The sequence below is a fragment of the Culex pipiens genome, chromosome 3 (genome assembly GCF_016801865.2).
Source record: "Culex pipiens pallens isolate TS chromosome 3, TS_CPP_V2, whole genome shotgun sequence".
NCBI lineage: Eukaryota > Metazoa > Arthropoda > Insecta > Diptera > Culicidae > Culex > Culex pipiens.
Window position 1 is genome coordinate 123,710,986 of NC_068939.1, and position 24,636 is coordinate 123,735,621.

A 24,636-nucleotide genomic window follows, 5' to 3' on the forward strand; every position below is an offset into this window, starting at 1 on the left:
TTTTAAAATTTCGTGTTTTTTCTAACTTTGCAAGGTTATTTTTTAGAGTGTAATAATGTTAAACAAAGTTGTAGAGCAGACAATTACAAAAAAATGATATGTAAACATAAGGAGTTTGCGTGTAACTATCACGAGTTATCGCGATTTTACAAAAAAAAGTTTGCGGTCATGAGATATCAAAAAACGGACCACGGTTTCGTGATCAGGGACAAAAGTTACCTCTTAGGACAAAGTTTCACGCAAATCGAAGAGGGGTCGGGGAAACTTTTCCCGATTTCGTGTGAGTTGGTAGAGAATTACCCAGGTAGATTTTAGGTACCGTAATCTAGGGTGAATCGGGACTACAGTCTGAATAGGGACAGCAGTTTTTAGAGCACTTAAAGCTTTTAAATTTGGAAATGGATGTACACATTTTGTTGGCCTGAATCTGTTCTAACCGAAACCAATCAGAAAAATCAAAATATTGTGCTCCATGGTTGAAACTGCTGTCCCAATTCGGCCCATGTGTCCCGATTGACCCCAGGTTACGGTACTTATTCAAGAGAAAAGATCCACCACAATAGCAGTTTATAAAATAAGTTGCAAAATGATGATATTCAGCGCTAGTCGTACATTTGTTCAACGAGGCTCTGCTCTTAAAAATAAGGAGTGTAAATCACTTTCGTACAATATTTTTTCTTCTGACTTGCCTTATTTGCCCCCAGACTGTCAGAAATCTATTTTTGCTGACGATACCAGCCAGTTAACTTCATCAATTATCCGAAGTTGACACCAATATAATAACCATTTCAATTTCAAATTAAATGAATTTCCAATAAACTAACCGTTTAAAGTTAAAGTTACCAAAGATCAATTCAAGAAAACCTCCAAACCAAACAAAACTGAACAAGTCCCTTCGGCCACTCCGTCACGCCCAATTGAAATGTGATAAGAACAAAACTAAAAGTTTGTTGGCTATGAGCCAACTTAAAACCCGCGCATCCTAGGTAATTGGCCACTTGTGGCCGTGCACACGTGGTCTCGCCAAAAGCGTCGATAGTCGCTCGATGCCGCGACTCACGCGAGCTGCAGCCATGTTTTACTGGCGGGAAGGTAAATAAAATAATTGTTGATAATAAAAGGGTTTTTTTTGCTAATGGAGTTGAAGTGCAGCGTCGCTTTCGCGAGGTGGTCGTCGCAGATCCACTGGCCAATTGTTGTTGTGTACAACATTATGCAAGTGTGCTTACCAATTCCGTCGAGGTCCTCTGCCTAGGTTCGGTTGAGTCAGCCAGTCGGTCAGAGGGTTTTAATTACTTGACCGAGCTGCAGTTTGCTAGATGAGAGCGCCAGCTGAACAGGTGATCGGAACTCTAGGAACACGTTTTACGATCTCATGGAGAAGGAAGAAGACCAAGAAGAGATCCCTTAGGCGATCCTAGTAAGAGTTGGCTTAAGTTTCTCCGGAACTACAACTTGTTCGTAGGTTTATGATCATAAAAAAGACGTGAACACACACGTGCTTATCGATTATGTTCTATTTTTCGAAACTTCCCAAGGTAGACTGACTGTTTGATGGTTTGAGTTTGTTTTGCATGTGCCGTAAAGCTACTGGAGTTACGCGCAGTAATGGGGGGGCCTTTCCAGGTTGCCCGTCGTGGATATTCTGGACTCTTACTTTGTATGACGCGGATATGTTGGTTTTCACAGTCTGCATGAACAAGAGGTGTTCAAGAGAATGCAATTATTTGAATTGCTTTGATCAGAATCTAGGCTGGGGAGTAGGAATCAGCGAAGTTGTCTCTTTTTGGGGAGTCTCTTGAGTCGGAGTTGAAGTCGCTAAATTTTCTTGTGTCAGCGTCGGATAACTTTTAACCACTTTGTATTGGGGTTGTTGTTTGAGTCGATGGAGTGTTGATGATGAGATTTAGAGAGGTGTTGTTGATGTGTGGGGTTTTGATTCGCATGGAATAAAGGTCGTCATACATATATTTATTGTATCTTTTTTTTTCAAGTTTAAGATAATAACACCTTAGGCGTCATCCATAAAGTATGTCACGCTAAAATCGGCCAAAATTAACCCCCCCCCTCCCCCCTATGTCACAAATTGTCACGCTGGCTCTGACCCCCCTTCAGAAAGTACGTCACGTTTTGTCGGACCCCCCCCCCCCTCCGCACTATCTTGTTTTTTGTACAATTTTACACAGTAAAAAAAATCATGGTAATATTACATCTGGCGATGATGCTATGAGACGCGGGTTCGATTCCCGCCTTATCCACTGAGCTTCTATCGGATGGTGAAGTAAAACGTCGGTCCCGGTTTCTCCTGTCTCGTCAGAGGCGCTGGAGCAGAAATCCCACGTTAGAGGAAGGCCATGCCCCGGGGGGCGTAGTGCCAATAGTTTCGTTTTTTTATTACATCTGGGAAGGGGTACATCTTTTATGTCAGAAAAAATGTGTAATTTTACCTCAGAAAATGAGTAATTTTACCACTTTTCTGGTGTAATGACACTTTTTGAGTCTAAATTGAGGTAAATTTACATCAATAAATCTGTAAAATTCAACCTTCAGAAATCACAGCTTCGAAATTTACACATTTTTTTACAGTGTGGCATGATTTATAAAAAGGATGATTTTGAAATTCGGAATTCATTCGAGAATGTTTTTAATTTTCACAGGTTGCGTTTGGATTTTTTAAATTTTGTTCAATGTTGTAGTGATAAAAATCACCATCACAGTTTTTTGAAGCATATTAAATCTATTATCAAAAACTCTGTTTCTTAAAGCCTTGAATCGTGTTTGATTTATGAGTAAAAGTTATCAAACATAAAATTTTTAAAGCTATATTTAAGAAAAAAAAATCAATATTAAATAAATAGTCTAGCGTGACGTCACAGTCTCACGTACCCCCCCTCTCCCCCTTGTCACACTTTGTCACACTTGCGACAACCCCCCCTCCCCCCTTAGAGCGTGACGTACTTTATGGATGACGCCTTATTACATTTATAAACGCAATATAAATCCGTTAAATCGAGAGCAAAATGTTTACATGAACTATATTCCTACAGGTTTCGCAGAATTTTACTTAAACACCGACACCATATTATTAATCATTTATTTTTGTAAAAATCAACCGTAGCCTGATGATTTTTATTGGCAACTTTAAGCTTCTCAACCCTGCTTTCATCTTTCACCATCATCCAAGCCATCATCTGTACATTCCTCTTATTGTTCAGTTGATCATACGTCACCGTCAAATAACTCTCTTGACTGTCCACGAAATTCTCCTTCCCCAGATCGTCGACACAAACAATCAGCTCATAACTGCCCCGATTGTCCTTCCGTGCCGTACGTCCCTTAATCTGCGTCTCCTCCTTGACGCCCACCGAAAAGAAGGTCTGAATGACGTGCACTCCTCCATTGCTCTCAACCGCCACACTCGACTTGTAATCCACACCCCGACCCATCTCCCGAGTGGCCAGCGTGATTGTCCGACTCACCCCAGCATCGCTGATGAAGCGTTCCTTGTCGGCGGGATCGGTATTAACGGTCAGCACGTTCAGCCGGTCCAGCTGAGCCGCGAATTGCTGCTTGAAGCCGTTGATCTCTACGTCGCTGTTGAAGATGACCAGAACCGATCTCTTCGCGTTGACTGTCACGTTGATTCGGCCGAAAATGGCATTAGTCCACTCGGTCGCTGTGTTGAAACAGTTAAAGTCCACTGTTTCGTTGAACTTGAGGTTGGATCCGCCGAAGAACGATGGCATTACCGTCATCTCCGTTATGTTGTAGTGATCATTGACGACCTTTTTTTCGTAGCTGCTTAACGATGTCAAGGTTCCGGAAACGCCCAGTATCAGTGAAAAGTCTTCCGGTATTTTAGCGTAAGATATACTTCCCAAGCGAACATTCAAGTATCCGTAATTTGTCTTTCCTTCTTCGAAATTTGTTCCTTTTAATCGAAAATAAATGAACGCGTTATAGTAATTTTTATAGGTCGTTTCACTGTAGTTTCCAAAACTCTGTCTGACGGCAATTTTTCCAGTGCTGTTTAGGCGAAACTCGTTGAAAACGCTATGATTCGGTTCCATGTCGTGCACTTGTTTTGCTATTGATATCATTCTATCTATATGCATTGAGAATAGTGATGAATTCGTAAATGTTTTTCCAATGCTCTGATCTCCGCAATGAATAAGTAATGCAAAAGTTCCCGATTTGTTTATTAAATTATTGAACATGGCTATTTGTGGATCACTTTCATCTTTCAAGTAGATATCAACCTTTTCACGAATACTTGTACAATTTTTTTGAACCATTTTCCAAATAAAGAGCTGAATTTTGTCTATTCCAGGAATTCGTGGAAACGTTCCCATATTGTATGTTTCACCATACAGTTTTTCGTCGAACAAAACATCAACTTCGTCAACTAACAGCACAGGGTTTGGCAGAATTACTCCCGAGTATGATTTAACATTCGGCAATCCAATGCAGCTATGAACGTACTGAGTGGCATTTCCTGCAATTTGATTGAGTCTCTCCTTCGCCGCTTCCTCAAACGTCTGATACGAAATCTTTGAATGAATTCCAAACAAATCGTAGAAATCTTCAAACTCTTTTCCGTCCCTCGTTGCCAGGTATTTAATGTAACACATGATCTGCACGGAATGTCCACAAAGTGCCAAAACCGATGCCACCAAAGCCAGAACCAGTGATTTGCCCTGCCCGGTCAACACCTGGGCCAGATGCTTCCGAACACCTTCGTCCTCACGGTCCGCACTAAGTAGCCGGAATACGCACAGGATCTGGATGCAGTGCGGCTTCAGATATTGTCCCGTACTGGCCATATCCCTTGAAACGTGCAACGCCCAAACCGCACTTAGCCCAGCCAGTATTTCTGGTAGTTTGTTAGATTTGAAGTCAGTATCCCACTGTGCAGTTAAATTAGTACTGTCCGTTTCTCGCGTAACATCAGCTACAATTGAAGCAATTTTAGCTACGGTATCGGTGCTTGAATGTTTACCCATTAATTCATCGAACTTTTCGTTGTATTTACGGTAGCAGTAACGAAGCCGTTCCCCGTTATAGTTTAATTCGCTACTTTCCTTGTAGAGTAACAATGCTACAGCGATATCTATCTCGTTGGATTTGCGAAAGTACCAGAATGATTCCTTCACGATGTTGATTCTTTTTTCAAAATCTACATACGAAATACTTTCATTTGTAACAATGATAAACGGTCTGGTACTTTCCTCAAAGAAACCATCAAAGTTGATGTAATCTGGTTGTTCCTTGAGGTACAATAAAGAGCTTCGGATAGAAGCAATCAACAGTCCTGTTGCGTTCAACTGATCGGATTCTGTTAGCTCTACGCCATCTATCCACTGTTCTTTAGTTTCCAGGTCGATGATGCATGCCAACAGAGATTTGATTGTCTCGAACAAGAAATGACGAGGTATTTTCGGTTCGTCAAACAAAGCAAGGTACAATGTCTTAAATCGGCCCACATTTTCTACACTGTAGCACTGCCGCTCACTGCCCATCCATTTGTTCTGGACAATACTGAGATCATTTTTCTTGATGAAAATATCGTTGTAGTCCTCAGTTGGTAACCTGACGAACCATTCCAGCGGAAGATTGCGCAGATCGACGAGCAACTCATCGTAAACTCGGCAAAACTTGATCAGATCTACCACTTGCACATTTTTATCCAAAGCACTTGCCATGCACTGCAACAGTTGTGACTTGAGTTCATTCTCGTTCTGCTCAATGCACTGCTCTGGTCTTTTAACCACACCGCCATCTGTAACATCACAGCGTTGAACCCAATATTCGGCGAAAACCTCGATCAGATCACGGTAGTTCTCGAAAGACATTCTTCCTTCGAGCAATGCTCGATTCATATAGGCGATCTGCTTCTCAAGAATATCATTGCCTTGATCTTTCTTCGGTTTGATGATCGGTCCGGCCTGGGCTATGAACCGTATCGTATTGAGCGTGAGAACGCGCAGAGACTCCATCGAGTCGACCGTCATTTGTCCTGATAAAACAAAATTGAAGAAAAGCCTAAACAAATCTGAGCTCAACTTTTTTATCTGCTGATTGTTGGCGAACAGCTGAGCAATGGTGTCATCCAGCAGGCAGATCCACACGTGCAGCTCATCCGAAGGCTTTGTTTGCTTGCTCAACCATTTGCTTGTTTTTGGGGTTGGCTTCGATGCTTTCAAAAACTTTAAACTTGTAGGGATACCGCTCGCATGATGAAATCCTTGTCACCTCGAAGTGATTCATCAATTTGAGCAGCATTTTAATTTGAAACTCCAACCTTTGGTCTAGCCTTGACGGTACATAGATCGGTTCCACTACAATACTCTTTTGCCAACCTATTGCAGAACTGTGCTCTAAAAAGTTCGTATATAACTCAATTCCACCCCAAATTGGAGTAACACAATGAAGCCCATAATTTGTTTATTATATTTAAAGGCTGTTGTAAACGTTATTTAAAGTTTATGAAGCCATATTAATTGAAACTTGGAGCGTTTGTTCAGTGAAAGAATACGAATCGGTTGCTTAAAAAAATGAATTTCAACATTCATTGTTTTGAGAAAAATCGATTTCCTCAAAAAGTATGTACTAATGATCGTTTCCGCAAGATAGCACACAAATGACGATTTATGTGAATTTATTAGAGTACATCCCTGAAAGTTCGAGTAGGAATTGAGAGATGTGGAAAATTTGGCCTTTCAATTTGAAATAAAAGTAAATCGAAACCGGTTTTTTTGAATGAATTTATTTTTGCAAACAATCGAAAAATTTCAGTTCAATGAGATAACAAGAGCTTTTACAAACAATGATACATTGGTTTACAATTAATTTTCTCACAACATGTGACTTCCTGTGCTCTTATTAACAGTCAACTTACTAAGCTCCGTTTTAGCTTTACATGGATTTTCAACAAGCTGTAACTTGGTGAAAATTACATGAAATGTCAACTTTATGTATACCGTTGGATTCGTAATTCAATCAACTTTAATATAAAAATATTTAATATGGTGGTTTAGAATGAAGGAAAAAAACAGAGTTACATGGAAGTCAAAGGCCCAGAGCACATCGTAGAATGACCCAAAATACCAACTTATATAGGTTTTTGGAAAGGGAGAACCTCTACTTGACGAGAAACATATTTAAAACATCCCGCATAAACGAGAACCATTAAAAAACTTTGTGTTAAATGGTTTTCTCACCATTTCAGAGATCGTAACCACTATTTAAAAAATGGTAGGAAAACCTTAAAAATACCATATCGGAAATGGTACCCTACCATTTATCATAAAGTTCGACCATCTGAATTGAGGGTGGTTAGCAACGGTAACCTTAAAAATCCCCGAACAACGTTTCGTCAAATTACCATTTGTGTAATGGTAAAAATAAAGTTAATTTTCGCGTAAAAGCGACGTTTTTCTTCCGGTTTTTACTATTTCAGAAAAGGTTTTTAAATGGTATTTTAAGGTTGTTCGCACAATTTTTAACCTTGCTGCTACTATTTTAGAAATGGTTCGTAAATAGTTTTTAAGGGTTTTTCTGGCTATTTTTACCTAGCGCTACTATTTTGGAAATAGTTTTCATATGGTTATTTAAGGTTTATCCTACATTTTTTCTCAGTTTCACTATTTCAGAAATAGTTTTCAAATGGTAAATTAAAGTTTATCATACAAATTTACACTTTTTTAGAAATAGTTTTGAAATAGTTTTTAAAAGTTTTTCTTACATTTTTTACCTACCTATTTTTTACAGAATTGTTCACTTTTTGACGGATGGTTCACAGCAATAGTATTTGAACTTTAGCGGCTTAAATTCTAGTTGAATGTTGATTCTGTTTAGTTGATCATACTGCCAAAATCGTCCAAACCTGAAAAAGTAAGAAGAAAAAAAAAACACAAAGTATCAAGTTGAATATAATATTCAAATATCATATGTACTTATCTGATTATTCAGATTGATTGATGCCAATCGTTTGTTCGCTTCGTCGCATCCACGGCGGAAAAATATTGTCGGCCGGCTGCCGGCAAAATCTCTTTTGATCACCGATCAAGTTCTCCAGCACCAGCTGTTCCGTTTTTATCAAGTGCTCCACGGCGCTGAAATGATCAACAAGAAAAATATAAACAAAGTATCTGGTAAATTAAATGATTTGTTTGAAAATTATACCTGCGCACAAAACGTAAACAACGACCAGCCGCACAAACGTTTCACTTCAGACTGTTTTTGCCTGCGCTAAGCGCTTGCCTGCGCGAGAGCAGGTAACGAAGCGTAGCGAGAGAAGAGAAAAGAGAGAACGCGCAAGGCAAATATTTTTTTGCGTTGAATATAAATTATTGATAAATTGATTTAGAAATTTAATGCAAAAAGAGATTCTGCATTCAAAAGAAGGCAAACCCTAACTTTTTTGAAGATTGTGTTTCCTTTGATGGTTGGTGTAGATTATGCGAAACCATGAATAACTTTCGCAGAGGAACTGAAACTTAATTCCGCTGGGACAAAACGCCCTATTTGTTTAAAATATCACACTACACCTCCACATCACCGATTCCGTTGATGCTAGAGAACGGAACCTTAATTCCGCTGGTCAATCTAACTGACCTGACACTGTGAAGATCGACGTGCGATGGTAGAGAGTGGTCCAAACGAATTTAATAACTTCCGCTCGTCACACTCGAGACATTCGTCGCTGACCTAGCGGAGAGTCGAAATCGACATCGGCACAGGTGCCTCGACACCAGTGATTTCGTCCAACCAGTCTAGAAACACTGTTTTGTTCTGGCCATAATGTGTTAACATTGTGGAGCAAAATTGCTAGCTCCACGGCGGCCAAAAAACCCAACGCTGCCATAGTGATACGATCACTCACCGAAACACCGCGAATCAAAACCCGTCGAATTTTGCTCTAGTTTCTAGTTTCTTCTGAGCAGGTCGTTTGCGCATTTGCGACGGCGAAGGAGTTGCTGGTTTTTGCGCTCCCGCTTGAGCAGGTACTAGTTGAGCTGCTTCCGCCGGACGTGCCGCGCCTCGATCTTCATGCCGTCGCGTGTCGTCTCGAGGACCTTGATGTGCACCTGAAAGAAAACAACTCGGTTAGAGACGCGTTTTTTTGGCTGTAGAATCACTCAACGCACCGCATGTTTGTGCACGGCATCGGTAAAGTTCTGGATGCTTTCGGTAAGGTCCACGTTCAGGTTCTCTGACCACTCTGACCCCATGAACCAGAGCGAGCAGAGTGTTGTCTGCGCCCTCGCCGCCGTCGTCCTTTTGGTTTTACTCCTGCTGCTCGAAGCACTTCGGGTTGACGTGGGCCAGGTTGATGTGCAGGATTCGCTCCAGGTTCTGGATTAGGTAGCGGATCTTGGACTCGACCAGTCCGCACCACTCGAGGTGGTCGTCGTCACGAGCAGTACTATAAAGTAGCGATACTTAAAGAAGAAGCTCGGCGCCTCAAACAGCTTGTCCCAGCCGGCCTTGCCGAGCATGATTTCGTCCGTGATCTGCATGCCGCGGTTGAACTCGTTCAGCATGACCTTCCGCGTCGAGCTAGACACGTGGAAGGTCGAGTTTTGCTGCGGATATGCCGGCGTGATGATCGGCATCAGGTGGAACCGGCCCTGCACGTTCACCCGCGGATCCCACACTTGAAAGCCCAGATTCACGGTGTCCGGCCGCTTCAGGAACACCGGCTGGGGCCACTTCCAGCGCGAAAACAGCAGAAAGAACTTGTGCACCTGCGTGGCCGCGACGACATTCGGGAGCTGACACGTCCTGGCCACCAGCATAGCCCACGACACACCTCCAATATAACCCAAACAGTTGCTCTGAAAACAGAAAAAAAAACAGTGAAAAGAAGAAAACCCCAATATTAACAAAAACCCTAAAAGATACAAACCAAAGCTCAACTTACTCTTCGCCCACAGCTTGATCGAACGCAACGCCAGCCGAAAGTTGTCAATGTTGGGCACCAGCCGCAGGATCTCGTCGGTGGCGCGGCACCCGTTCAGACTGCGCACCAACTTGGGGTCCAGATTCTTCAGCAGCATATCTTCGCGCAGGTCAAAGTTGTCCGGAATCTCCTTCAGCGCCAACCGCGCAAACAGCAAATCAATCTTGATGCCGTCAAAGTTCATCTTGACGACCGAAACAAGCGCCTCATCGACGGCGCGGCACTCTGTCACCTCGGGCTGTTTCTTCAGCAGCTCGAAGAACGACCCAAAGCAGTCCTGCCGTTCGATGTTGCGCGGCGCCACGCACAACGCGTCAATATTCGTCCCCTTGTGGTTAACGCTCAGCCGGTACGACCCAAAAGTGTAGATCTTCCCGCCGAGCTTCTCGGCCAGCACTTCCGGCATGTTCTTCGAGATGGACACATTGCGCACCCACTGCTTGACCAGCGTGTTCAGCTTGGACAGAATCTCCATCCGGTGGTTCAGCTTGGACTCGTCCTCAAACACGTTGTACGGCTCGAGCGCCTTCTGCAGCTCCACCGTCTTGGTGTGGTCTTCCGTCTTCGGTTCCGCCAAACTGATGGCCGACGACATTCCCATCAGTTTTGTTTCTGTCAGCCGATGCTGCTGCTGCGGCACAGGGAAAATAAAAAATCAAAACAAACATTCCTCCTCCAACGATCGTTGCACCAAATGCAACACCAAGTTGACAGTGTCATTTTGGATTTGAACTTGATTTTGAGTACCTCCAGCTGACCGTGTATTAATTATTCAGTTCAACCATAGAATAGAGAAAGATAGAATTGCCACTCATTTACCGACCGGGGGACAAAACTGTGCTGCCTAACTGATGCCAGCGGCGAAACGGGGAACTACAACACCCTGCGCATAATACTGTCAAGAATGTGGAGAACTGGTTGGCACATATATATTATTCATTAAAAATGTAAAATGATTTAAAAAAACATGGAAAACAAATCAAAACAATTATGAAAATTCAAGATAAGTGCATCCCTTAACTAGGATATTATAAGATTTAATGATTTTTATTTCACATCAGCATCTTTTTTTTTCTAAATTTCAAGATTATGCCAAATAAGTTGACACCCGTTTTCACTTCTCCAAGACATCTGTTTTGTCATGTTGACATTTCGCTGTCGCTGTCAAACCAAGTGAAGAATCGGAAGAGGACTATTTTGCCGTTCGGAGTGAAGAAAAGTGGTCGTGGTGTTCCAGCAAAGACTCCGCACTCCAACTTAAACCGCAATTTGCGCCCAATCTTAACGTTCTACCGCCTTCACTAGTCTCGTCTTTTCATCCGGCACCATTTCACATTTTTGATTGCCAACTGAACGTCAACAAGCCTTTTTCCATCTGTCACTGTCAAACAAAACGCACCCTCCAGAATGCACAGGGCAGTTCCATCAAAGTGCACAGTGCGCATTTCGACTGAAGTTCCCCGTTTCGAGCAGTGGTGGCGCTGTCGGCAGTGTCGCTTGACGTTTACAAGGAGGAATCGGCAAGTGGCAATTCTACCTATCTCTATTCTATGGTTCAACTGCGATTACATTTTTTTTTTGGTAAACGTAAATATATCACTGAAGATAAAAATTACGACCAAAATGTGTCGATGGTACACATTGGATGGTTAAACCGCGTTGTTTTGAAATCGATGTGTCGATTCTACACATTGCGCTGGTTTCTGCTCAAAAAGCCATCCAATGTGTAAATTTTTCTTTTGCCAGTTTTATCAAAGTTGCCGTTGGGTGTCGCCACCAGTCTTGGACTTTGACGTTAGTGGAAGCGTGGAAAACATGCGGTTTTCTGAGTCTGCCAAAAGATTGGTATTTTTTCTTGATTTTTTCAATGTTTTCTTGAATGATTAATCCAAAAAATATTTTGTTATAGGTTGCGGACTTGCAACGCCAAGCCACAACTGCAAGCGGTTCGAGGCACGGCCAGGATCATCGTGGCGGTACGAAGTTTCAACTTCAACGAGATCCGCCCGGAATTTTCTGCCGGAACCGCAGTCATCGCGCCGGAAAGAACGAGTTTCCTACGCGACCAACATGAAGAATTTGGATTCGTTTGCCGAGGACGCCCGTTTGAAGTGGTGGCCAACACCCACTGGTACTGTCGGTGAAGACGGAGAGCCACACCGAACAATCCGTATCAGGCATTCCGGCGGCGAACCGAAAAGATGCAAACCAAGAAGAACCGTACGAGAAGATGCTCAAGCTAAGGTAAGTTCGTGGGAGCTGATTCAGGTATCTCAATTCAATCTCTTCCAACTCTTCCAGGCGGGATCTGAGCCGACCGGTGACGCTGCTGGAGATGATCAAGCGACGCGAGAATCTCAAGCGCGAACAGCTGCACCTCAGCATCGAGGTGTATGAGAAGCGGTACCAGGCGCAGGACTTTGCCGGCCAGATGTTGGCCAAGTTGGCCTGGAACGCAACAAAGGCGTCACGGTTGGTTCCCCAATCCGGTCGACGATCGTCGCAGATTGTAACGCTTCTTTCCCTTTTAGTCCCGCGTTCGCGCCAGTCTACTCAAACAAGTACTCGTCGCACCACAAGGCGATGGCCGGTGGCCACTGGGTCCGGTGCGGTTGTATACGGCGGTAACGGTTCTTTGTCGCAGTACCGAGGTGGCGGCAGTTCGCGGAACAAACGGGACGGAGACAGTCACAGCAGTAGTCGGAAGGAAAAGGGGAGGCACAAAATCTAGAAGTAACACGATGGGACGTCGGCACTGGCTGTTACGTGGGCCGGAACGGATCGGTGCTGGCCGGCGCCAGCGATCGCTATCACTACCAGTATCATCCGGCGGGAGGCAGTGCCGGTGGTCAGCCGTTGATCGGAGGACGTGGCACGATTGATCCAAGTGCGATCGCCGCCGGTGCTGGACTCCACGGCAGTGGTGAGATGTTGGATGTGTTCCGGGAGATCTTAACCTTCGACTCTGTTAGGCACTGCCGGCGATCCAGCGCTGTCCTCGGATGAGGAGGAACTGGCCAACCTGCAGGATGCAACCATCCCGGAAGATGAGTACGCGTACGCCTAAACTGCGGAGCAAGTTTAGTCAATATCATACGGTAAGTTATTCAATCATGCTTCGAGATTAAGGTTTAATATTTCAAATCGTCTCATTTTTAGCCCATCACGAAAGGTTTTGGAAATTGGCCCTTGGTATCAAAGGAAGAGAACGGTGGCCAACTGTCCGGACGTTACGCGCAACATTGCATTTAAATTACATACTGTGAGTATTACTTAATTGCACACAACCAAACCAGGTGTTGACTTTCTCCATCCAACAGTGCCGACCACGACAATCGAGGCCGGTGTACTACGACCTGTTGCGGATTACCTGCCAGCTCAGTAGACACCTTTCGCTTGAGCTGACCGAACAGCGTGACTTTAACGGGTTGGACGGCCACCGAAAACTGCTTGTTTATGAGCACTAGCACGGGTCGTATCACACCTTGAAGGATTATTCTAGTGGTAGTGGAACGGCCGGACACACGTGAGTTTAAGAATAATCACAATCATATTCAACTCTTCTAATCTTATTCTTTTTCCAGAATCCCAAACGAATCTTCGAGAACGCTTTTCCGGTCCCCTGACTGGACGCACTCAACGCTACGAGACAAAATGTTCAACCAGTACACGGTTCCGTTCTCCCAGGCGACATATTTGCGCCGTCGCTCTTCGTCCAGCTCGGATAGATCCAGCAGCAGCGGTTTCGATTCGTCCGACTCGGACTCAAGCTCCAGCAGTTTGTCGCGGACTTGTCCTCCCGGCGGCCGCCGACGAAGAAGCGCATCACGGTTCGAGTTCTAGCTCGGATTGTGCAAGTTGCGGGACAAAGACTGATCAAGAAGCCTAAAAGATAGCGTCTTTGGATGGAACGAAGCGGATCGTGACGAAGAAGGTCCGGGTGAAGAAGGTGATCAGTCCGGGGGACGAGCCACCTGAGGAAGGTGCGGGATGTGATCAGTTTTTGTCCCGCAACTTGCACAATCCGAGTTAGAACTCAAACCGTGCTGCGCTTCTTCGTCGGCGGCCGCCGCGAAGACGAGTCCGCGACAAACTGCTGGAGCTTGAGTCCGAGTCGGACGCATCGAAACCGCTGCTTCTGGATCTATCCGAGCTGGACGAAGAGGGAAAAGTAGGCACCGAGAAGAAGATGGTCACGGTGAAGGACAAGCTGGCGGTTGTGGTTGATGCTAGGGAGCGGGTTCACTAGAAGGAACGGGAGAAGATGATTAAGGAGAAGATTCCGTCGCGGAAGAGTCGCTCGTCAAGGTCGCAACGATCGCGGATGTCATCGCGGGAATCTTCCTGAGGGCGTGAATTGCTGAAGAAGAAATCGCCGGAACCGGTTGTGCGCTATCGAGATGCTCAGGCCACCGTTGTTAGAAGGACGGAGCGTTCTTCGGATCCGCAGCGATCGTCTCTAAAAGATTGTGATCGATGACTTCGCGAGAGAGAATTGTCCCGAGCCAAAGAACACGAACGGAGGGAGGCGTTGGTCGGTTGTCAGGAGAGACCGCGCGAACGAGACAGGTTGACGAGTGCTGGAGCGCGTTCGTGCAGTACCACTACCGACACTATCTGTGACGGTTACGAAGCGGCATCAAACCACGGTGACAAATCGAAATTTGCGCATTTGAAGTGCTGCGTATGAATTATAAATGTTAATTAACTAGTTGTTTGAATAAAATGTTTTAAAATGTATTTTAATTTAAATAAACTAAAGGAAAAGAAAAGCTTAATAATTGATCCACTCTCCAACAGGTGGCAGCACAATATTCCCGCTATTCATGAGCTTCCCATTTTTGCCACCAGGTGGCCACCACCAAAACAAAAGTTACACATTGGATGCGTTTCTGCCCAGAATCCAGCCAATGTGTTCCGGGCTGTTTACACGGCGCGATGGTTCAAGCGTGGTCTTGTGCGAAAATGGTTGGATTCTACACTTTTTGGTGTAATTCTGATCTTCAGTGACGGTCTTTCGTCCTATTTTAACGCGTGTAATGAAAGGCCGTAAGAGCAATGTCGTACCGTCCCTTTCAAATGTTGCTCCAGAGTTGTTGCAGGGAGGTCAGTTGTACACCGATAGCGGATTCTTAATGATTTATTTGGGCTATTGCTTTGATTGTATCATTTTTGCATCATGGCAGATCCAAACATTGGGCCGCTGTCGGGAATCGCCTGCGGTTTGAAGCACGGCAAATGGGTTGCTTCCATTTGTGGGGAAACTGGCCGAATGGGTGCTCCACCTGGATCAAGAAAAGATTTGCAGGGACAAAAAATTTGCTTGGTTTTACTTCCACCGCGCATTGCTAAATGGTGGTATCAACGTGGTGCTTGCCTCTCTCCTGGCCGAGGCCGAGGTAATCTTATTTTTCAGTCCATCAAAAATGTTTACGGTCCCCATCCGAAATAATTCAGGTTTTTGATTGTGTGATTGGGTGCCGCTTGTGAAAAATCTCTTCGGATAGCTCGGATAGGGCTCGTGCAAACAACGTGGCTACGTGACTACCAAAATTCAAATTCGAGATTCTTCAAATGATTGGAAAGGTTTTCCAAGAAAGTGCACCCCGTATTGTTAACAACACTTTTTTTTTTTTTTTTTTGCATGATGGGCGCCAAAATGGGGATTACGCTCAGAGGCACAATTTTTATTCAAAATAATAATAAAACCTGGTTGAATTTGGTGAAACATATTTGAAAATCATTACAATATTTCGAACAGATATATAATATCGCGTATTGAAGTTTACCATTTGAACTTTAAAATAACCTTTTGATTTAGGATAACTATTTCAGTAAACATCCTCAAAAAGTTTTTCAAAGTCATTCAGAAAAAAAACACCATTACAAACTTTTTAAAAACCCTAATTATAACGGTAACTATTTGACAAATAATCATCCAAGTCCGCCAGTTGAACCATTTGAATTTTAAAATTACCTTTTGATTTAGGGTAACCATTTGAGAAAACATCTGCAAATAGTTTTTTAAAGTCATCAAGAAAATTGTTTACCATTACAAACATTAAAATAACTCTATTACTTATGGTGACCATTTGACAAATAGTTATCAAGGTCCGCCAAATAACATTATTACAAATGGTGACCATAACTCATAAGGTTGTTTTAAGGTCCTCACTAGAATTCATATAGTTTTCGTTTATCCGGGATGTTAAACAAATTAATCAATTTTTGAAAAATAGTTACAGTAACTATTTTTGCAATATCGGTGAACACGTGGCAGAGCATACACTCATGTTTTGGCTCCGAAATATTCTTTAAAGTAATAAAATTATAACTATTGATGTTCCTGTAACAATTTCAACTATTCTAAATAACGTAGAATGATGATTTTGTATTAATAATGCAATCGAAGCCTCTCCACGTGTTCACCATCTGCCATGGGGCGTCGTGGTTTTCACCTAGCCGTCATAGCATACTAATCATACTTTTTTTGAACGAAAAGCACAAAAATCACATAGTAATTTCTATGTAAACTTTAAACCGCTGGGGACAGGCCAATTCTCAGCCGAATGGGCTGATATTTGGCATGAGAGTCCCTATAAGTATCCTCTACAAGGGGAACTTCGGTTTGCCGTAATCTGAGAACTTTTTTTTTCGTTGAAACACCCTAATATCTATGTTCATTTGAACTATAAAGCCAAATTTTGAAGAATTATCGTCATGCGACATACATTCATAAAATTATTCAAGGAATTGATATATGAGCGATTCAACCTGATTCAGTTATACCGGTAAAATTACCGGTTGATATTGACGTAGACTTACGTCTTTGTCGAAGGTACTGGGGTGTCATTCCAAAAAACCTGGGCCAAAGGCCCTGGATTACTGCGTCATCCGTCAAACGCTTATATCTTCCTTCCCTCTAATCGAATCGACACGATTTATGTGCCATTCGATTCGAAAATTATTCAGCAATTTGCTATAAAACTTTCATTGTTGGCAAAATAGTTTAACTATTGAAACAATTGAATGTTTTAAAATGTTTTCAAAATGCAGAGATTTTGCAAGCAAAATGAGCGCTTCCCACTCACGGACGGGAATGTCAAGTACCTATTTTGAGGGGAAAGTCATCCGAGCAACGCGACCGAGTGTCGGTCGCGAAAAAGGAGGGGAAGTAGCGGGCCGAAATCATACATAAGAACGTGCGCCAGAGCCCATTCCATCATTCACGTCTCAGACGTCGGACCGGCAGCAGCAGCAGCAGCAGGAGGAAAGCTCAGCCCAGAGCAGCAGCAGCAGGAGAGAGACCAGAGCAGCAGCAGCAAGAGAGAGGGACCAGAACTGGAAAAGAAGTGCGCATCGCCTTCTCGTCGTCACCGTCAGCCAGTTGCCTCTCGATGGCCGGACCGTTAGGATCTTTCGTGGTTGCTGTGGTTCGGAGGTGCTTTAATCCCCATCCCTCGTCCCACCCGGGACGAGGCATCAACAAGATGAGGCGCGCGCCTGCTGCTTTCCGCCGAAAAGCCTCTCGTGGGTCAAGCCTTGGTTGTTAAACAATCGGGACACACAACTAGCTCGTCGCATTCGCGGCGAGCGCTTCTGAAAGATTTACGTCTCATCAAATTCTAGTGTTGAAAGAGTTGCCCTCGTCCCACCCGGGACGAAGCAGCGAGCTAATTTGAATTTAAATTTCAGGAACAAATTTTGGTCTTCGGGGGCGACGGATTGCACAGCTTTCTGAGGCTGCTCTCGCCCCCAACCCCTATGCCCCCTCCCACCATTCGGCTCGCTAAAATTCCTTCGTCTCTTTCTTTCCTCTCTTTGCCGTTCGTTCGTCTTCTTCGACGGCCATGCCTCACGATCTTGAGCAGTTAAGTGAGGAACATGATCCAATTTTACTCGAGGCTGATTCGTTTGGGGATATTTGTGCCACAAAAGTTTCAGAAAATGGGATTCAAACATTGTTTGTTGTTGTGTATATTTCGCCAAGTCATACATACAAACAGAAAATTTCTTTCTTGATCCGGAATTTGTTCTGGTATGCAAAGCAGGACATCCGCATTGTTGTGTCCGGGGATTTTAACATTGATATCCTCAAACCGGAAAATTTGTTGATTTTATGAAAGAGTACCTCAAGCTTGATCTGCTTTCCAATCCTTTACAGACAACGACATTTGGGCGCACATGCCTTGACCTTGTTTTTGGTAGAAATGTTCTAACACAGTCACAAAGGTATGTTTCGTATTTTGACTTTGGTTGATACACCAGCCTAATCTAAATTTCGCACCACAATCATTTGCAAATACTACACGCTTTCCTAAACAACTTTGTCGGTTTCGCATCCATCAACAACGCCAGCACCTGCAGCATCCACCGCGGCCTATCACCCATCTGGACAGAACATCTCCCGGCTGCAGCCTGACGCCAAGATCGAGCCTGATGCCAAGACCGAGCCTTGCGACCAACGCCACCATCCAACTCTAATCGGTCCTTTTTAGGGCCACCAATTTTCTCACGAAAGAGTTCTTCTTGTTCATCATTCCCACCAAACACTACATACAATTTGAAAGAAAACCACCCCGAAATAACGCCCTTAGCTGAATTCCATCTCCCATTCATGATCATATTCCGTAAATCTATTTAAAGAATATAGCTAATTCTTCAAATTAATATATGGAAAACCCACATGTCCACATATCTAAATTTTACGTAAGTCTACGCCATTCCGGTTATGTCTGTGACATAACTACTTTGACTTTTTTATGTAATTTTCACCAAGCTTGTTGAAAATCCATGTAACGCTAAAACGGGGCTTAGTAGTCTACGGGTACTTTTCTGACATAGTTGCCTGACTGTTAATTATTCTAGAAACTCTAACTGTAACCTCCAAATCCGCCAGCGAAGTGCTCTCGCTGGAAACGGACGCGAATGGTTCGGTGCATTTCTCCAGGAAGCGGTCGAAGCTGGTGAACTCGGGTTGCTGGTTTAAATGCGAGACAGAAAATTTGATCAACTCCATCAGTCCCATCGTGGCTTTCAGCTGATCCGACTCGGTGAGTTCCCGACCGCTGCTCCAATGTTTCTGCACCATCATATTGTTGATGTAGTTCAGTTGTGATTTGACAGCGACTAATGTAAAGTGAGGGGGCAGTTGAGCTTCATCAATTAGTACCTCGTAAAGAGTTTTGAACTTTTCTGGGTCTTTTACTCGAAAACATCTGTTTTCCACAGCAGTTAGTGCTTGTCTTTCGGTGAAAATGTGGTTGTACTTTATGGATGGCAGCCTGACAAACCAATCCAGTGGGAGATTGAGAAGTTCGGAAAGTAAGCTTTCAAACGCCAAGCAAAAAGTTTTCAGCTCTGCCAGCTCGACCTTTTTATCCAGCGCTTCAGCAATGCACTGCAACAGTAGCGATTTTATTTCCTCAACGTCTCGTTGAAAGTAATTTCCGGGCAGTTTGGCCAGCAAGCTATCGATGGACTCGTTGCGTTGTTTCCAGTAGTGAGCGAACACCTCGATTACGTCCCGGTAGTCGGCGACGGTCATCTTTCCGCCACGTAATGTTCGGTTCATGAAATCGATCTGCTTCATCAGAATGGTACTGTCCTGTTCGTTTTGTGAGTTCACGAATGTTCCTGCTTGGGCCAACAGCCGGATTGTATTGTGGGTAATCACCCGAAAAGATTCCAGCGAATCCACCGTCAGCTGCTGACCCAACAAGAAGAGCTTCAGCAATGTACAGTTTCAGAATGTATTGGTTGTTGGAAAAGAACTCCGTAATCGTGTCATCCAACAGGCAAATCCACACGCGTAACTCGTCTGGAAACTTTGGAACGATGCAGGTGCGTCCGAAAACTTTGTTGGCTTGCTCGATAACATGCGAAAACTCCAGGTTTGATTCAATATCTCCAAATGACTTGAATGCGTAGGGAAATCGTAGCATGGACGTGCTTCTTCCTACGTCAAAATGATTCATCAATTTGAGAAGCATTTTAATTTGATGCTCGAAACTTTTCTCCAGCATCGAAGGGGCAGAGCTCCACGGAATCACAGTAATCTGGTGCCACCCGTTATCGGTGTATTGTGCAATATCAGTACAAGAGGTTTTCGACACGATTTCTTTGGCTATATCTGATAAGCTTTTGCAAAGGTAGTGGAGAATATGGTTTGTAGATGGCAACGCCACTATCAACTGATTTGGTTGCAAACTTTTTATCATTTTGAAATACCGCTGAGTCATTGAGTTCATAATTTGAGTGTTCCTAAGAATACCACTGAGATTTGAGAATAATTCCAAGTCCTGGAATTTTACAAAAAGCACGTGACAGTCATCTATCTTCTCTAAGTAGCTTCTCATGTAATCTGGAGCTGTTCCCAGAGCTTTATCTTTATAAATGCGAATCCCGAACTGTACACTTTGTTTCAGAATGTCAATGAAGCTTCCTGGCTCTGAATTTCCAAAAACTATCTTGTCCATGTTGATCATTCTGCTTCGAGCTGCATGCCTGGACTCCATCTCAATAAAGTCAGCGATGATTTGCTTCGTTTGTTCAGACATAAACAAATTCGTCTTGACTTCAGCACCCACTTTCTGGCAGTCCAACTTTCCACACTTTAGAATACCATCAAGTTGATACAGGTCCTCTGCACTCTGCAGATTATCCATCGCATTCGCAAACACCATCTTCAACTGCTCGTCAAACACTTTTCTGCCACTTTCCTCCTCCATCAAATACTCGTCTAGCAGGACCCTTACCACTTTCATATTCTTCATAAGCACCTGCTTAGCAGCTTGGAATGAGTTTGTACGGTCCAGTTCATCCAACTTCTCAATGCTGACCTGGGCGACAAACTTGATGCCTGAAGTCAGCAGACAACCCTCACTGTGCAGCTTCCACTGAATTCCACCGTGCACAAATTTTCCAGAATATGGCAAATTTTCACCGGATTTTCCCACCTGATGACGCTTGATGTACTGAGAACTTTTGCTGTTGGAAAGTTGCTTCGCCTGTTTGAGGTTGGTTATCTTTTTGGCCACTTTGGTTTTTTTTGTCACTTTTGCAGCACTTGGTTTACGCGGTTGCTTGACTTTAGCAACTTTTTCGACAATTTTCCTTTTTTTGGGCGCTCCTGGTTTTACCTTGCTGGTACTGGGTTGTTTACTCATCTTTGCGAACAACTCAATAGTATATAGATCTGCAGCCTCTTGTTTTTGAGGGTCGAGTTTAAATAAACTTTTAGAATTGTTCATTTTTTTCCTGGATTGCTAACCAACCAGAATCACATCACTTCTGAATGTAGTCTGTGGACTGACTTAAAGGGCAAAAGTGCTAGTGCCAATACGAACTACTCAAGATACGATTACAGTGAAAGTCGCAACTGCCCTGTACACATTAAAAAATGTGTATATTTGAAAGGTGCAAAATTTGAAGGTTTAATATTACCTCTTTTACAATGTAATATTAGCTCAATTTAGAGTGAAAAAGTGACCAAATACTGGAAAGAGGTGGAAACCTAATCCCAGATGTAAAATTACTATGATTTTTTTACTGTGTAGATCACTAATATGGTCACTATGCTGAGCTTATCAGGAAAGTTCTTATCAGTCAGTCAAGTGCGCAGTTGGATCTGATATCATCAATTTTTTAAAGCTTATATAGCACATTTTGCGTATGTCACCGGTTGGCCTGTCAATAGACTCAGGGAAATCATGCCCATTTTAATCACACGACAATCTCAATTCATCAGCATTTTGGCAACATTCCGATAAAAAATAAGCACACGATTCTGTTTCAGAGGCCAAAGCCTCGAAAAATGTTCCAAAATGGTCAATACACTCAAACCCCGATGGTTTGACACCAACTGTTGTCAAACGAATGGGGTAACTTTTTAGTTTGACACCTTTTTTACACGAAGTTCACACTCACTACCAAACGTTTGTTTTGATAGTGTGGGTGAGTGCCGTGTAAAAAGTGACAGTTCGTCACTTTTTAGTTTGACTTTGACCAACCAACGGGGTACAAACTAAAAAAGTGTCAAACGAAAAAGTGACCAACCACCGGGGGTTGAGTGTATCAGCACTTTAAGGGAGCAGAGCAACCAAGGAAGTTGTTGTATTTTTATTCCAAAATTGTCGAACTTACGGACCCAATCTTGCAACAATCTGATTGTAAAAATAGTCAAATTTTGTTGACAGTACTTAATACAACGAGAAAAAAAATTCGATAGTAAAGCTTGCTCATTAATGTTTTGTTTATTTCTAGCAAAACAATGTAATTGGGTAAATGTCAAAGTGTCAACAAAGAGTCTACACGGATAGAAATCTAGAGTAAATTTTCAAAACAACCTATGTGTCATGGGTTTCCTATGCAGATAGGACCTTTTGAAAATTTTATGAAAATAGTAGAGAGCCTGGATCTTATTAGAGAACGGACATCTCAAACCAATCGAAGCACGAGAACTGTCAAACGGAGGTACCAATCGAGCATAAGACAAAGGATTTTGCTCGATTGGTACCTCCGTTTGACAGTTCTCGTGCTTCGATTGGTACTTTTGGTTTGAGATGTCCGTTCTCTAATAAGATCCAGGCTCTCTAGAAAATAGGGTTGAAATAGGTTGAAATTTAGACGTGATCGTGCTATCTTTTCGCACCATGAATTCAAGCAAATCAATATAAATGAGCCAATGTCGAACTTTAATCAAGGAGTCTATCCTGCTCACGTCAGTTTGACGCTATCGTGCTAACTTGACGTTTGTCGCTTTTTGACGTTCCGAGTAAATCGCGTTTTAATATTTGTCGAATAAACAAAAAGGAGAGCACGCAATGTAAACAATAACAAACACGTTTTGTTTGGCTATCCATTCTGTGGATTGTCTCGAAGTTTGGTTGAATTTGGTTGCCGGAGTCCCGGGTTATAATTACAAATGTTAACGGTATTTGGGCATGTACGTGTGTCAAACTCGTCCTGATCTGAGATCCCTTTGCCATTTATCGCACTTACGTCAATTTTCAGGTTGTGGCAAGATAACACGACAAGATTGAAACTTGTTTCATATGAAAAGTGACAAAAATGCACGGAGTTTTTTAATTTTTATTAAATATCTCAGGATTCAAATTTGTGGATCTTTGCAGGTAAAAAGGTTAACTCCTGTCAGCTTATCCGGTAACTCTCGTCGTCGTACAAAACGTCACTGCGCTTAGTAATATAAGCTTTATTTTGCGTGTGATATTAATTCAGACTCAACTGCGCACTTGACTGACTGATAAGAAAAAAAATCCCCATTTTAAACTTTCATTGACCACTTCAGCAAAATGCAGTGAAACCTCAAGTGTAGACCGCGCCAGCAAGTCTACAGTGTGACGCTGGTCTGAAATGGGTAGAACCAGCTAGAATTAACCCCTTCCCGCCCAGAACCAAATCGAGATTTTTTACGTTTTCACCATTACTCGTAACTGGATCCACCAAATTGGATGAAATTTAATGGTTATAAGTTAACATTCTTTATAAACAAACGCAGGTTGAACCAGGTTGAAAAAAATGCATGGTTGCAGAGAAATTTAATTTTGAAGACAAAAATTAGTGGTGCTCTTTTGAGTGCTCTGGAGTAACCATGGGCGTTAGAGAGTTAAAAAATGTCAAACAATCGAGATTTCACTGTACTTGCAACTCGCCTGAAATCCGCGAGTTGCATTTTTAGATATCAGTGGTTTGCCAAGATGAATCATTTGCCAGTCCCCAGCAACGTAAAATCAAAAGCGACACCGAAAAGGAATATTGTCGAATAAGTTGCTAAAGTCAAGAAACAGCGTAAGCCAAGTGATGCTAGAATGGCCCAATCTCACCCCCATACCCAATGTTACCCCTGATGATGGTACTCAAAGGTTAAGGTGAGTCCATCATTTATTAGGCTTCCCCGAGCAGACGGAAATAACTTTGGAATAACATTTTTTGATATTTGAAAATACTAGGCTAATAACATTTTATGTTATTTATAACAAGATTAATAACAAATCTTGTTATAAATAACATAAAATGTTATTAGCCTAGTATTTTCAAATATCAAAAAATGTTATTCCAAAGTTATTTCCGTCTGCTCGGGGAAGCCTAATAAATGATGGACTCACCTTAACCTTTGAGTACCATCATCAGGGGTAACATTGGGTCGTTATTTTTATTTGTTATTGGGTTGTTATTGTAATAACAGACTACTAACATTTTTAGTTATTCTTCGAACAAATCTTTGTTATTATTTTTTGTTATTTTAACAACTAATCCGATCATTCCAATAACAATTTGAGGTATTCTTCCATAACAAAAAATGTTATTCCCAAGTTTTTTGGTTTTCAATCAATATCAGACCCATAACAAAATTTGTTATGATAACATAAACTGTTATTGAACTGTTATACAAGAATAATCCATAACACTTTCTGTTATTTTAACAGTATTTGTTATTGAAATGGCATGAATTTAGTTATTACCGTCTGTTCGGGTCATCCATAAAGTACGTCACGCTAAAATCAGCCAAAATTTACCCCCCTCCCCCCCTTTGTCACGCTTTCCCTATACTTATAACACGCAATGTCACACTTTCTCAGACCCTATTTCCCCCCCCCCCCCCTAGAGCGTGACATACTTTATGGATGACGCCTTAATGATGATCTATACAA

At 42.7% G+C, this 24,636-nt stretch overlaps 3 protein-coding genes and 2 pseudogenes across 4 annotated transcripts; 2 read left to right on the plus strand and 3 right to left on the minus strand.

Moving 5' to 3' along the window:
* Positions 1-3,089: 3,089 nt before the first annotated feature.
* On the minus strand, positions 3,090-6,455 carry LOC120413001 (protein translocase subunit SecA 2-like). The gene has a single exon (XM_039573651.1). The coding sequence runs from the start codon at positions 6,009-6,011 to the stop codon at positions 3,090-3,092; it is 2,922 nt and encodes a 973-aa protein (XP_039429585.1). The 5' UTR covers positions 6,012-6,455.
* A 739-nt stretch (positions 6,456-7,194) lies between these two features.
* On the minus strand, positions 7,195-11,514 carry LOC120412951 (poly(A) polymerase type 3-like; annotated as a pseudogene).
* Positions 11,515-11,567: 53 nt separating this feature from the next.
* LOC120412953 (enhancer of polycomb homolog 2-like) lies at positions 11,568-12,718 on the plus strand (annotated as a pseudogene).
* LOC128093413 (uncharacterized) lies at positions 12,719-13,805 on the plus strand. 2 transcript variants are annotated; one of them, XR_008212438.1, is made up of 4 exons: positions 12,719-13,062; positions 13,124-13,226; positions 13,285-13,490; positions 13,549-13,804. XR_008212438.1 is itself a non-coding variant. In XM_052710040.1 (4 exons), exons 1-3 carry the CDS (start codon positions 12,967-12,969, stop codon positions 13,429-13,431), a joined length of 333 nt encoding a protein of 110 aa, XP_052566000.1. In that variant the 5' UTR covers positions 12,719-12,966; the 3' UTR covers positions 13,432-13,490; positions 13,549-13,805. The 2 variants fall into 2 exon arrangements, 1 of the variants encoding a protein (XP_052566000.1); XM_052710040.1 differs by having other exon boundaries at positions 13,137-13,226; positions 13,549-13,805.
* A 4,773-nt stretch (positions 13,806-18,578) lies between these two features.
* LOC120412952 (uncharacterized) lies at positions 18,579-19,695 on the minus strand. Its single transcript, XM_039573592.2, has one exon. The coding sequence runs from the start codon at positions 19,554-19,556 to the stop codon at positions 18,786-18,788; it is 771 nt and encodes a 256-aa protein (XP_039429526.1). The 5' UTR covers positions 19,557-19,695; the 3' UTR covers positions 18,579-18,785.
* Positions 19,696-24,636: the final 4,941 nt, after the last annotated feature.